Source organism: Oryctolagus cuniculus, chromosome 4, assembly GCF_051225735.1.
Source record: "Oryctolagus cuniculus isolate XC-2025 breed Fujian yellow rabbit chromosome 4, ASM5122573v1, whole genome shotgun sequence".
Lineage (NCBI taxonomy): Eukaryota > Metazoa > Chordata > Mammalia > Lagomorpha > Leporidae > Oryctolagus > Oryctolagus cuniculus.
Genome location: NC_142870.1, coordinates 8,687,570 through 8,700,932, shown reverse-complemented (window position 1 = coordinate 8,700,932; position 13,363 = coordinate 8,687,570). Strand labels below are relative to the sequence as shown.

At 57.3% G+C, this 13,363-nt stretch overlaps 1 protein-coding gene across 4 annotated transcripts in view; it reads left to right on the top strand.

Moving 5' to 3' along the window:
* DOP1B (DOP1 leucine zipper like protein B) overlaps positions 1-13,363 on the top strand; it is a 118,468-nt gene that overhangs the window by 45,421 nt on the left and 59,684 nt on the right. For all 4 annotated transcript variants that reach the window (XR_016233010.1, XM_051833581.3, XM_051833578.3 and 1 more), the window contains exons 5-7: positions 6,466-6,655; positions 8,700-8,798; positions 9,119-9,242. Coding sequence is in view for 3 of the 4 variants with exons in the window: in XM_051833581.3 (XP_051689541.1) it covers positions 6,466-6,655; positions 8,700-8,798; positions 9,119-9,242 (413 nt within the window). In the remaining variant the exon portion in view is untranslated. The remainder of the gene's footprint in view (positions 1-6,465; positions 6,656-8,699; positions 8,799-9,118; positions 9,243-13,363) is intronic.

The window sequence follows — 13,363 nt, the reverse complement described above, 5'->3', positions numbered from 1 at the left end:
CTGGCGATAGCTATTAGAGGTTGGAGGTTAGGGAGGAGCGGCATGGGGCGGAGCCACGCGTGTTTAACACAGACACATCTCTGTTTCTGAGCATTCTTGGTCCTTGAACGTCTGGCTGCAGGCCCTGCGGCTGGCGAGGGCCACTTGCACAACAGAAGGAAGTGCTGGGACACGCGGAGCGGCCGGGAGGTGCAGGGGGAGGGGTGGCGTCTCCTGTCTCTCTGGTGGCCGCCTGTCAGAGCACAGTGCTGTCCCAGGATCCTTGCTGCATCACCCCCAGAGGGCTGGAGAACTGAGACCCTGCACCCAGAGACACGGAACAGGCCGGGGAAGGAGGCCCAGGGTCCCCGTCACACCCCGCCTGCCGCAGAGTTGTCCGTATGGTCGCGGTTTACAGAGCGAGGACACACATGCACACCTCCTTCCGCGGTGGTCACACTGGGCCGTACTGGGCCATACTGGGCCCTCGCACCGTGCCTCCTGCACATTGTCTCATCGAGCTCCTGTGTGGCTACAGGTAGGGTGGACAGGTGTGGGGGCTCCCCGGCCCCGCATGTGTCAGACACCAAAACAGTCCCTGTTTCAACTTCCAAGTAAAGCACCAAGTCCAGTTCTCAGGCGGGCAGGGTGTGGACAGGCGAGGTGGTGAGGCAGCCGCCCTGCCCCATCTCACAGCCCCCGGGAGGACCTCGGAAGCCCTAGCGCACAAGAGCTCACGCCCGGTATTTTACATGATTTGGGGGTCCTTTTAGTCACTACTTGGGACCAAGAGAAAGGTCGTTCAAGACAACTGCGTATCCCCAGTGCTGTGTTTTCTGTTGGATCCTAAAGCACGAACTCACTTCAGGTGCATTCCCCGGTCTCCGAGGCATTGCTGGGACCCGCTTCTGTGCATCCTACAAGCCCACGCTCAATGACAGGGACTCTGCCCCAGCTTCCACCGGCTCACACAACGCTGCGCCTGCACATCCCCACCGAGGCGGCCCCAGCACCACCCACGCCTGTGTTGGTGACAACCGGGAGAGTCAGCTGCTCCTGGGCAGCTCGTGGTGTTCCCCTGCACCTGAAGAAACCACGTAATCACCGTGGCTGGAGGGGTGTGGCCGGAGACCCAGGGTGCCATTCTGAGCGTATGCACTGGGATTTGACAAACGCAACTGGAAGCCTGCACCCTGCTGTCTCTGGCTCTCCCGTAGACCTGCACCCAGCTGCCTCGGACTGTCCTGTAGACCAGGTGTTGGCCCTGTGTCTCCCTGCCCAGCTATGTGGCTGCTTCCGTAGGAGGCACAACCTGTCTTCCCGCCTGAGCCTGACAGCTCACTCTGTGTGCAGCAGTGTGTAGAGATCATGGGCGCTCCAGGTGCCAGCTGGAGGACCCCTGTCAGACCCGTGGCCCCTGCCTCTTCACCCCAGCTCTTTCTAGAGGTCCTGCGGTGTCCACGTCCTCGTTTACACGTGTGTCGGGGATTGTAGAGAGTGTGCTGTTACGCAGCAGAGTAAGCCACCTCTTGGGACATTGCGTCCTGTATCAGGGTTGGTTCGAATCCCAGCTGTTTTTTTTTTTTTTTTAATTATTTATTTATTTGAAAAGCAGAGGAGCAGAGAGAGAAAGAAAGAGGTTGTCCTCAAAAGTTCATAGAAAATGTACATTATCCTTTTTTGAAAGGCAGAGTGACAGAGGAAGATCTTGCATTCGCTGATTCACTCCCCAGATGCCTGCAACAGCGAGGGCTGGGCCAGACCAAAGCCAGGAGCCCAGAATTCCGTCTGATCTCCCATGGGAGTGGCAAAACCCCAAGTACCTGGGCCCTCAGCTGCTGCCTCGCGGGCACAAGAGCAGGAAGCTGTGTTGGAAGCAGAGCAGCCAGGACTTGAGGCCACACTCCAGTACGGGATTGGGTGTCCCAAGTGGCTGCATACGCTGCCGCACCCCAACACCCTCAGAGCACATCGCCTGTTCCATGTTTTCCAGGAGCTGTTTGCAGTCCCCTCAGATGACAAATGAACAGAGTCCCAATATTTATTGTAGTCTTTTAAATCTCTAAGTGTGAATCACACCAGTTGGACTGTTTTTATTTGTTTTCCTACTTGATAAATGAGGGTTCATTGGAACAGTTGCTCGAGTTGCTTAACAGGGATGACTCTTCCCTAATGTTGTGGATTCTCGCCATTGAACCACACGCTGAGCGAAGCTGCGTGAATCACTGAGCAGATGGGAGCTGTGACAGAAGAGCAAGCAGTGCCTGCGGCACCCAGAGGCTCTCGGCATCCCACGCTGGGTGCTGGTCGAAGGTCATGTGACCCCTGGCTGGGCTTGGGCAGCGCAGTCATGGAAGTGACAGTAAAAGTTTGGCTTTGTGGCTGTGTCCATTTCAGTCTGAGACGGTTTGGCAGCTCTTGGCTCCCAGAAGCACTTGGGAATGGAATGAAGATTGCGCAGAGACAGGGGTGGGGAGTGGGGGTAGAGGTCACAATGGCCAGGCTGGCAGAAATTGCAAAGGGGCGCGTTCAGTGGAGGCCAGCGGACTCAGCAGTGACTCACGAACCTGACGTGGGCAGACGGTCCCTGCAGTGCTTGTTAGCTAGCCGGGAGGGATGGACGTTTTGGCCAGTGTTAAGCCATGTCATTCACCCTGACTTCCTAACCCTTCGAGGCCTGCCAAGTCTCTTCTGGCCAACACTGGCCAGAAACCCTTTTATGCAGTGCCCATGAGACAGCCACATGGCTGTGTTTTGCTGTAAGTAACAAGAATAGCAGGAGGAAAACACTCAACTTTTAAATGAGGTAAGGGGAAGTGAATGTTGTAAATGGGTTTTGAGAAACCAAGGACTGGCTCACTGGAAATTTCCACTTAAATCAGTGCTTCCGGGGTGGGTGTTTGGCTCTGTATTTTTTTCTTAAGATTTATTTATTTATTTGAAAGGCAGAGTTACAGAGAGACAAAGGCAGAGAGAGAATCCATCTGCTGATTCACTCCCCAGAGCGCCACAACGTCCGGAGCTGGGCCAATCCAAAGCCAGGAGCCAGGAGCTTCTTCTAGGCCTCCCACACAGGTGCAGGGGCCCAAGGACTTAGGCCGTTTTCCGCTGTTTTCCCAGGCACGTTAGCAGGGAGCTGGATTGGAAATGGAACAACCAGAACTCAAACTGACACCCATATGGGATGCTGGCACTGCAGGCAGCGGCTTTACCCACTACACCACAGCACTGGCCCCAAAGGCATTGCATTTTAGATGCTACCTAGGACAGCCCGCGTTCCCTGTTGGAGTGTGTGGGTTTGAGTCCTGCCTCTGCTTCTGACTCCAGCTTCCTACTAATGTGTACCTTGGGAGGCAGCAGGCGATGACTCGGGGTTCCTGCCACTCATATGGGAGACCCAGATGAAGTTCCGGCCTCCTGGCTTCAGCCTGGTCCAGCCACAGCTATTACGGGCATCTAGGGGAATGAACGTTAATGATGGGACCCTTCTGTGTGCATAGGTGCGTGTGTGTCTGTCTGTCTCTCTCACTCTGTCTCTCCGCCTTTGAAACAAATGAAAATGCAAATTTAAAGCCATGGTTCTCCCCAGGGGTGATGTTGCCCTGGGCTGCTTGGCAGTATCTGGAGACGTTTGTAGTTGGTGCAGCTGGGGGCTAGGGTCAGAGGCTAGGGTGCGAGCAGCTGACCCCATGACAAAGACGTAGCCACCCTGAATGTCGCAGCGTCAGGACAGAGGAGCCCCGATTGAAGTAGTTGGAAACATCATGGCCGCATCCCCAGGTGCCTCTGCGCTGCACAAGGCTTCCACGGTGATGTTCTCAGAGCTGTCTGCTCAGCTTCTAACCAATCAATAGCTCCCGCCACCAAACCGCCCTGCGCGCCTCCCGAAACGTTTGGCGGTCAACCCTTCTGTTGTTTTTATCTTCCTAAACAATCGGAGCAGACATCGTTTCTTATGAATATTTTATGAGACAGAAAGCTTCAGGCTCGGGACGGGTGTTCAGGCCGCTGCTTGGTAGACCTGCATCCCATACCAGTGTGCTGGTTCCCGGCTGTGCTGCTTCTGATCCAGCTCCCTGCCAGTGCACCTGGGAAGCATCAGCTGATGGCCCAAGTGCTTGAGTTCCTGCCGCCCACACGGAAGATCCAGATGGAGCTCGTGGCTCCTGGCTTCCGCCTGGCCCGACCCCAGCTATCGTAGCCAGATCTCTTTCTCCCATTCTCTCTCCCTCTGTCACTCTGCCTTTCAAATACATAAATCCATGTTTTAAAAAAAAAAGCTCCAGGCTCATTTTGAAGAAAAAGAGCATCCACCTATAATTTATAAAGGTGGTAGATACTTTTTGTGTGAAATATTGTTGTGTCCACTCAACTGATTGTTGCAAAGTGCTCCAAAGATGCCTGGGGGTGCAGGCGATGGTGGCGCTCATCTGATGGATTTCAGACACACCCCCGTGCTCAGGGTGGGGCAGCCCGGGGCCTGGCGCACAGGCAGCGTGCCCTGAGCATCAGAGGACTTTCCTGCAGAGTCTCTCTTCGTTCTCACTGCATCTCCACAAACCAGAGGCTCTGCCTGTCTCAGGGTGGAGGTTCAACTTGTCCTGCGTCGCCCAGCCAGAAGGCACCACGGCCAGGGTCTAGACATCCAACTGCTGGGGTCCGTGTCACACTGGACTAGTCCTGTCATTTTTCCCCCGTTTTCTTTGCAAATAGGGAGCATGAGAAGGAACGAGAATTCTGACAGCCTCTGAGTCAGGTCATTCAGTAGGGAACGCCTGTGCTGTGTTGTTGGAAGGTGTGCCCACCGAGCCCACACGTAGTTTCTTGGTTGGTAGGCAAGGCCCCTCCCTTAGCAGCAGGTGCACCTGGAGCAGGGCAGAGTCTGTGGGGAAACAAGGCCTGACCCCACAACGGCGCCACTGCTCCTGCAAAGGTGCTGACTGGGCATCATGGGAGACCCAGATCAAGATAAGGGGGCATCAGATCTAAGACCTCGGCACACGAGGCTCACAGAGCAGAGCTGGCGTGCAGAGGTGCTGTGGGCCAGGTGAAGGAAAGCACCGCCCCAGGGCTCATGGCGCTGGCAAGATGGCGCGAGGCCTGGGTGGATTTTGCCCCTGTGTTTCTAAATTCAGATGGCACTTGGCACACTTGGGGCCGTGCTCAGGTGGCAGGCACCTCCATCTCTGCTTCCATCAGTCCCTTGTTGGGAGAGGCCGAGGGACACAGAGTTCTCACCTGCTGAGTCACTCCCCAAATGCCCTCAACAGCCAGGGCTGGGCCAGGCCAAAACTGGGAGGCAAGGGTTCATCCAGTTGGCAAGGTCCCAACTGTTAACCATGACCTGTTGCCTCTCGGGTCTGCATTAGCAGGAAGCTGGAGTCAAGCCAGAGCCACGACCAAACCCAGATACTAATGAGGGGATGTTGGCATCTTAGCCACTGAGCCAAACACCAACCCCTTATACCTTTTTTTGTTTAATGTTTATTTATTTATTTGAAAGGCAGAGTTACAGAGAGGCAAGGGCACAGAGGGATAGAGAGAGGTCTTCCATCCACTGGTTCACTCCCCAGATGGCCACAATGGCTGGAGTTGTTGCCGATCTGAAGCCAGGAGCTTCTTCGAGTTTCCTATGCGGATACAGAGGCCCAAGGACTTGGGCCATCTTGTACTGCTTTTCCAGGCCACAGCAGAGAGCTAGTTCAGAAGTGGAGCAGCCAGGCCAGCGCCGCGGCTCACTAGGCTAATCCTCCGCCTAGCGGCGCCGGCACACCGGGTTCTAGTCCCGGTCGGGGCACCGGATTCTGTCCCGGTTGCCCCTCTTCCAGGCCAGCCCTCTGCTGTGGCCCGGGAGTGCAGTGGAGGATGGCCCAGGCGCTTGGGCCCTGCACCCCATGGGAGACCAGGAAAAGCACCTGGCTCCTGGCTCCTGCCATCGGATCAGCGCGGTGCGCCGGCCACATCGCGCTGGCCGCGGCGGCCATTGGAGGGTGAACCAACGGCAAAGGAAGACCTTTCTCTCTGTCTCTCTCTCATTGTCCACTCTGCCTGTCAAAAAAAAAAAAAAAAAAAAAAAAGAAGTGGAGCAGCCAGGACTTGAACCGGCGCCCATATGGAAGCCGGCACTGCAGGTGGCAGCTTTACCTGCTGTGCCACAGTGCCGGCCCCGCCCGGATGCTTTCATGTAAAGTGGCCTGTCTGCTTGTGCCCTTTTCATCATCCTTTCCTGAGCGCCGCGGTAACTGTGGCCAGGCTGGGGGCAGAGGTGGCGTCTGTGCCACTGTGGCAGGGCCATCAGAAGTGGCACCTCTGAGAGACACATTTGCTTCAGCACGTTGGTATCGCCCATGACACATGGCACATGGACAGCCCAGAAGGGCAAGCGATGGCAGCAGGTCACGGCGACGGGGAGGATGGTGAGCTCCCGAGACAGGATGACCCCCGGGGAGCCAGGGACGTGCCGGTCACTCTGCTGTCTCCCCACAGGACCGACGCCCTGCTGCTGAAGCTGTCACTGGTCGTGGGCAGGGAGGTATTCTACGCAGCCCTGTGGGGGAGCGTGCTGGCCAGCCCAGCTGTCCGCCTGCCCGCCTCGCTCTTCATGGTGGGCCACATCAGCAGGGACTTGCCCGGCAAGGAGCAGAAGTACATGCTGGGCACGGACTTCCATCTCACGGTGAGTGCTCCACCCCTCCTGGGGGCGCAGGTGGGCATGGGGGGAGCGAGGGCGCTCCCAGGATGTGCGGGGAGGCAGCATGATGTGACGGGGTGGGCAGGAGTGGTTCAGCACAGACGTGAGGGTTTGGGCACCCAAGGAGGGCTCAGCGGGGCTCTCAGCCCCTGCACGCACAGCGCGCTCCTGTAGCTAGAATCCCACTTCCTCCGCCTGCCCATCACCCCTGTGCCCCCGCCACACTGCTCACACGGCCCCTCCCCTGGCTCTCAGCCCTGTGTAGTCAGGGTTCCCGGACGTCGGTCTCCAGGCCCTTCCCTGGCAAGAACGTCGGGACCCTAACTCAAGCTTTGGTTCTTTCCCCAATCAGGCCACTTGTTTTAATGGCTTGAGGTCTGTCGCCACCTGGTGGTGGACCCACTAGTGGCATTTCAGATGTGCACTGGTGTTCTTAGGACAACTGCCACTTGTGCACAGTATTTGCCTCTGTGACTCCATCTCTCCTCGCAAAGCGAAGATGCAGATCTGCCTGGGGATTAAGAAGGAAGAGCCCCTTGCATGGGGACGGAAACATCGGAGACCCCCATGAATGCATTTCCTCTCTCCCAGCCCTGTCGACATCACCTCTCTCTTTCTCTCCATTTCATAATCCTGCTTCAGCTACCCAGGCCTTGCCCCTGGCCAAAGACGTCATTTTCTCTCCAATACGTTCTACTCCTGTCTCACTAAAAGATTTGCTTTTCTCCTTTTTTGAAATTGTATTTATCTGAAAGGAAAAGACAGAGAGCGTCCATCTGCTAGTTCACTCCTTAAATGACCTCAGCAGGTGGAGCTGGACCAAGCCAAAGCCAGGATCCAGGAGCTTCATACAGGTCTCCCACGTGGGTGGCAGGGGCCCTGGTTCTGGGGCCATCACCCACTGCTTTCCCTGGCGCGTTATTAGCAGGGAGCGGTGGGAAGCCAAGCAGCTGGGACTCGTACCGCCACTGCACTGTGGCCGGCTGGCGTCAGAAGCAGCAGCCTCACCTGCTGTTCCACAACAGCGGCCCCGGAGGTTTGCTTTGCTAAAGCATGGCGTCGCCCGTGTCCATCTCATCCTTATGAGTATTTGGCACCCGAGGCCAGGCGCTGCATTCCGGCAGTCTGTCCCAGCCTGCCGCCCCCGCAGGCCCTCTGCGCTCCCGCACAGCTGCCCCAGTGCAAGGCTCGGTTTGGCCACGCGGTTTCTTTGCTCTCGCCCATGAAGGAGCCCTCCGTCTGCTCTCCTGCGTTCTCTCAGCTGTGACGCACCTGTACTTGGGAGATGGCGGCATGGATTGAGTTGATTTGGATTCCCTCTGACCCTGTGTCCTCAGAGTTTTAGTTTAACCCAGGCTTCCTGGTGGGTCCCCTCTGGGGTTGTAGATGCGGAAGTGTGAGAAGCCAGCCACGTGGCCAAGACCCCTGCAGCTCAGAGGTGAGGGCCACGTCTTCCCAAGGCCATGCGGCACCCCCACCCATGGCTAAAGTGAGGCTGCGCCTTCGCGACCTGCAAACTCCTGTTCTCTCCCACTTGGTCTTCATGTGGTGGCACCAACCCTCCCAGGAAGTCTTCCTTGCATTCTTATGACTGAAGCGTAGTCTGGGAGCCAGTATTGTGGCATAGACGGTTAAGCTGCTGCCTGCAGTGCCGGCATTCCATATCAGGGCGCCAGTTCAAGTCCCCGCTGCTCCACTGCTGATCCAGCTCCCTGCTAATGCACCTGGGAAAGTGGCAGAAGATGGTCCGAGGGCCATCTGCCACCATGTGGGAGACTCAGATGGAGTTCCTAGCTCCTGGCTTCGGCCTGGCCCAGCCCTGGCTGTTAAAACCATCTGGGGAGTGAACCAGTAGATGGAAGATTCATATTCTCTCTCTCTCTCTCTCTCTCTCTCTCTCTCTCTCTGTGTGTGTGTGTGTGTGTGTGTGTATTTAACTCTCCTTTCAAATAAATAAGCCTTAGACAGTAGCCTGTAATGACGTCACACGTCTGTGAAATGAACCGTTTCTGCCATGTGTCGTATGCAGGTGAAGTCTCTGTGTGCATCGCTGCTGGACTCAAATGTTCTCGTGCAGAGAAACAATCTGGAGATTGTCCTGTTTTTCTTCCCGTTCTATACCTGTCTGGTAAGTCGTGGCGCCCTGCTGGGGGGTGGGGTGTCACTGCTGTTGGCGCCCTGCTGGGGGGTGGGGTGTCACTGCTGTTGTCTGCAGAGTCAGGGGCTGGGGGGTGGGGCGTGGCTCTCTGTCCCACACAGAGTTCAGCCATGCGTGGATCGTCATGCACTTTCAGCCCCTGACAGCGTCTTCAGGACGCTGTTTCCACGCAGATGCCCAGTAGCTTCTGTCCACAGCTGCCGTGCAGAGAGCTGTGTCTTGGGCTGAGGCTTTGTGGACGGCTGAGGGCGCTGCGCCTTGCGGTAAGCTTTTCTCTGTCTCCCGCACAGGATCCCAGCGAGAGCGCCATCCCCCTGCCGCGGTCCGACGTGGTCCGCATGCTCTCGGCCGCCACCCAGACCCTGCTGAGGAGGGACATGTCTCTCAACAGGAGGCTCTACGCCTGGCTCCTCGGTACCGCGTCGCGGGCGCCCGTTCCCGGTTCCCACCTGGGTGCTGTGTTTCTGGCTGGTGAAATGCAGAAAGAAACCACACGAGTAGCGCAGCAGCGGTCAGCTGAGGCCTCCCACTCCCACGGCGCGTGGCTTGTTTTTAAAAGGAAATGGGAAGTGGGATTTTTTTTTTTTTAGTGCCAACTGAGTTCCGTTTTAAGAGCATGAGAGTGACACGGCGGGTTAAGCCACCCTTGGAATGCCGCGTCCCATATCAGAGTGCGCAGAATCGAAGCCTGCCTGTGCTTCTGATCCAGCTTCCTGCTGATGCACTTAGTGGGGCAGCAGGTGATGGCTCAGGCCGCCCACAGGGGAGACCTGGATGGGGCTCCTGGCTCCTGGCTTTCACCTGGCCCAGCCACGGCTGTTGCCGTTGTTTGGGAAGTGAACCAGCAGATAGAAGTTCTCTCTCTGTCTCTGTATTCTACCTTTCAGATAACTAAACTTTTTTTAAAAGAGCATGAAATGCCACCTAGACATTGTAGCTAAACCTTATTCAGGTGGAAGCCTGGCTGTAGAGAAGCTTCCTGGGATGAGAGTGGGTGGGGCGTGAGCGGATGAGGGGAGGGTTCCATACGGATGGGAGGGTTCCTGGGATGAGAGTGAGTGGGGCGTGAGCGGGGGAGGGGAGGGTTCCTGGGATGAGAGTGAGTGGGACGTGAGCGGGGGAGGGGAGGGTTCCTGGGATGAGAGTGAGTGGGGCGTGAGCGGGGGAGGGGAGGGTTCCTGGGATGAGAGTGAGTGGGACGTGAGCGGGGGAGGGGAGGGTTCCTGGGATGAGAGTGAGTGGGACGTGAGCGGGGGAGGGGAGGGTTCCTGGGATGAGAGTGAGTGGGGCGTGAGCGGGGGAGGGGAGGGTTCCTGGGATGAGAGTGAGTGGGACGTGAGCGGGGGAGGGGAGGGTTCCTGGGATGAGAGTGAGTGGGACGTGAGCGGGGGAGGGGAGGGTTCCTGGGATGAGAGTGAGTGGGGCGTGAGCGGGGGAGGGGAGGGTTCCTGGGATGAGAGTGAGTGGGACTGAGCGGGTGAGGGGAGGGTTCCTGGGATGAGAGTGAGTGGGACTGAGCGGGTGAGGGGAGGGTTCCTGGGATGAGAGTGAGTGGGACGTGAGCGGGTGAGGGGAGGGTTCCTGGGATGAGAGTGAGTGGGGCGTGAGCGGGTGAGGGGAGGGTTCCTGGGATGAGAGTGAGTGGGACGTGAGCGGGGGAGGGGAGGGTTCCTGGGATGAGAGTGTGTGGGACGTGAGCGGGGGAGGGGAGGGTTCCTGGGATGAGAGTGAGTGGGACGTGAGCAGGTGAGGGGAGGGCTCCTGGGATGAGAGTGGGTGGGACTGAACGGGTGAGGGGAGGGTTCCTGGGATGAGAGTGGGTGGGACGTGAGCGGGTGAGGGGAGGGTTCCTGGGATGAGAGTGGGTGGGACGTGAGCGGGGAAGGGGAGGGTTCCTGGGATGAGAGTGAGTGGGACGTGAGCAGGTGAGGGGAGGGCTCCTGGGATGAGAGTGGGTGGGACTGAACGGGTGAGGGGAGGGTTCCTGGGATGAGAGTGGGTGGGACGTGAGCGGGTGAGGGGAGGGTTCCTGGGATGAGAGTGGGTGGGACGTGAGCGGGGAAGGGGAGGGTTCCTGGGATGAGAGTGAGTGGGACGTGAGCAGGTGAGGGGAGGGTTCCTGGGATGAGAGTGGGTGGGGCGTGAGCGGGTGAGGGGAGGGTTCCTGGGATGAGAGTGAGTGGGACGTGAGCGGGGGAGGGGAGGGTTCCTGGGATGAGAGTGGGTGGGGCGTGAGCGGGGGAGGGGAGGGTTCCTGGGATGAGAGTGAGTGGGACGTGAGCGGGGGAGGGGAGGGTTCCTGGGATGAGAGTGAGTGGGACGTGAGCGGGGGAGGGGAGGGTTCCTGGGATGAGAGTGAGTGGGGCGTGAGCGGGGGAGGGGAGGGTTCCTGGGATGAGAGTGAGTGGGACGTGAGCGGGGGAGGGGAGGGTTCCTGGGATGAGAGTGAGTGGGACGTGAGCGGGGGAGGGGAGGGTTCCTGGGATGAGAGTGAGTGGGGCGTGAGCGGGGGAGGGGAGGGTTCCTGGGATGAGAGTGAGTGGGACGTGAGCGGGGGAGGGGAGGGTTCCTGGGATGAGAGTGAGTGGGACGTGAGCGGGGGAGGGGAGGGTTCCTGGGATGAGAGTGAGTGGGGCGTGAGCGGGGGAGGGGAGGGTTCCTGGGATGAGAGTGAGTGGGACGTGAGCGGGGGAGGGGAGGGTTCCTGGGATGAGAGTGAGTGGGACGTGAGCGGGTGAGGGGAGGGTTCCTGGGATGAGAGTGAGTGGGACTGAGCGGGTGAGGGGAGGGTTCCTGGGATGAGAGTGAGTGGGACGTGAGCGGGTGAGGGGAGGGTTCCTGGGATGAGAATGGGTGGGACATGAGCGGGTGAGGGGAGGGTTCCTGGGACGTGAGCGGGTGAGGGGAGGTTCTGTAGGAGAGGAGTGTTGGTGGGCCTGAGGAGGGCAGGAGGACCCTGTGTTGTGTTTCTGTGGTCAGCCTGCACACTCACAGGCAGAGCCCTTGACTGTGGTCAGAAGGGACAGAGTCTGAGAAATCACGGAGCAGAGAGGGCAGAGTTGGAGGAATTTTTTACGAATTCTCACATTTGTGTACCCAAGACAGGTTGGAGAAAGGACACAGCTGTTCTTAACCCTCAGGGTACAGATCTGACCACGCCAGCCTCAGGGCGCCCTCCTCAGCCTTCCTGTTACAAAACTCTCAACAGCCATAGCGTGATGACTTGCTACGGATATTTGGGAGGTTCCAGGGTTCTATCCAAAGGCTGATGGTGTCAGATGCACAGTTCCTAATCGGACTTGCACGCTGTGTAGACAGAGGAGCCTGGCCCTCACCTCACTGTGTCCCAAAGCCCCACACACTCTGCCTTGAACAACCTCACAAACTTACCCAGGGCTCCCAGTGAGGGTGCGGGTGCGTGCACACGTACACACAATAGATGGTTTTTAAAAACAGTCCCCATTCTGTTACCTACTCACAATCATCCTTGTAAAAGACAATTTGGCCGGCGCCGCGGCTCAATAGGCTAATCCTCCACCTTGCGGCGCCGGCACACCGGGTTCTAGTCCCGGTTGCCCCTCTTCCAGGCCAGCTCTCTGCTGTGGCCAGGGAGTGCAGTGGAGGATGGCCCAAGTGCTTGGGCCCTGTACCCCATGGGAGACCAGGATAAGCACCTGGCTCCTGCCATCGGATCAGTGCGGTGCGCTGGCCGCGGCGGCCATTGGAGGGTGAACCAACAGCAAAAAGGAAGACCTTTCTCTCTGTCTCTCTCTCTCACTGTCCACTCTGCCTGTCAAAAAAAAAAAAAAAAAGAGAGAGAGAGAGAAAAAGACAATTTGGTTGCATTCTTGGGACAAATTAAATGGATGCGCATTGAGTGAAATTCTGCCTAGACAGAAGACAGAAGAAAATGGAATTCAGTCTTCCTCGGTCTAAGGAGCTGCATTTAAAAAATAATTTACTGAGGCCGGCGCTGTGGCTCACTTGGCTAATCCTCTGCCTGTGGTGCTAGCATCCCATATGGGCTCTGGGTTCTAGTCCCGGTTGCTCCTCTTCCAGTCCAGCTCTCTGCTGTGGCCCGGGAAGGCAGTGGAGGATGGCCCAAGTGCTTGGGCCCTGCACCCACATGAGAGACCAGGAGGAGGCACCTGGCTCCTGGATTTGGATCGGCGCAGCGTCAGCCATAGCGGCCATTTGGGGAGTGAACCAACGGAAGGAAGACCTTTCTCTCTGTTTCTCTCTCACTGTCTAACTCTGTCAAATAAATTAAAAAAAAAAATTACTTATTTATTTGAATGTCAGATTTAGAGAGGAGGAGAGATAGACAAAGAGAGAGATCTTCCATCTGCTGGTTCACTCCCCAAATGGCTGCGATGGTCAGGTCTGGAACAGGCCAAAGCCAGGAGCCAGGAGTTTTTGGTGTTTGTTTTTTTTTTTTTTTTTTTTTTGCTTGTTTGTTTTTAAGATTTATTTATTTATTTGAAAGTCAGAGTTATACACAGAGAGAAGGAGAGGCAGAGAGAGAGAGAGAGAGA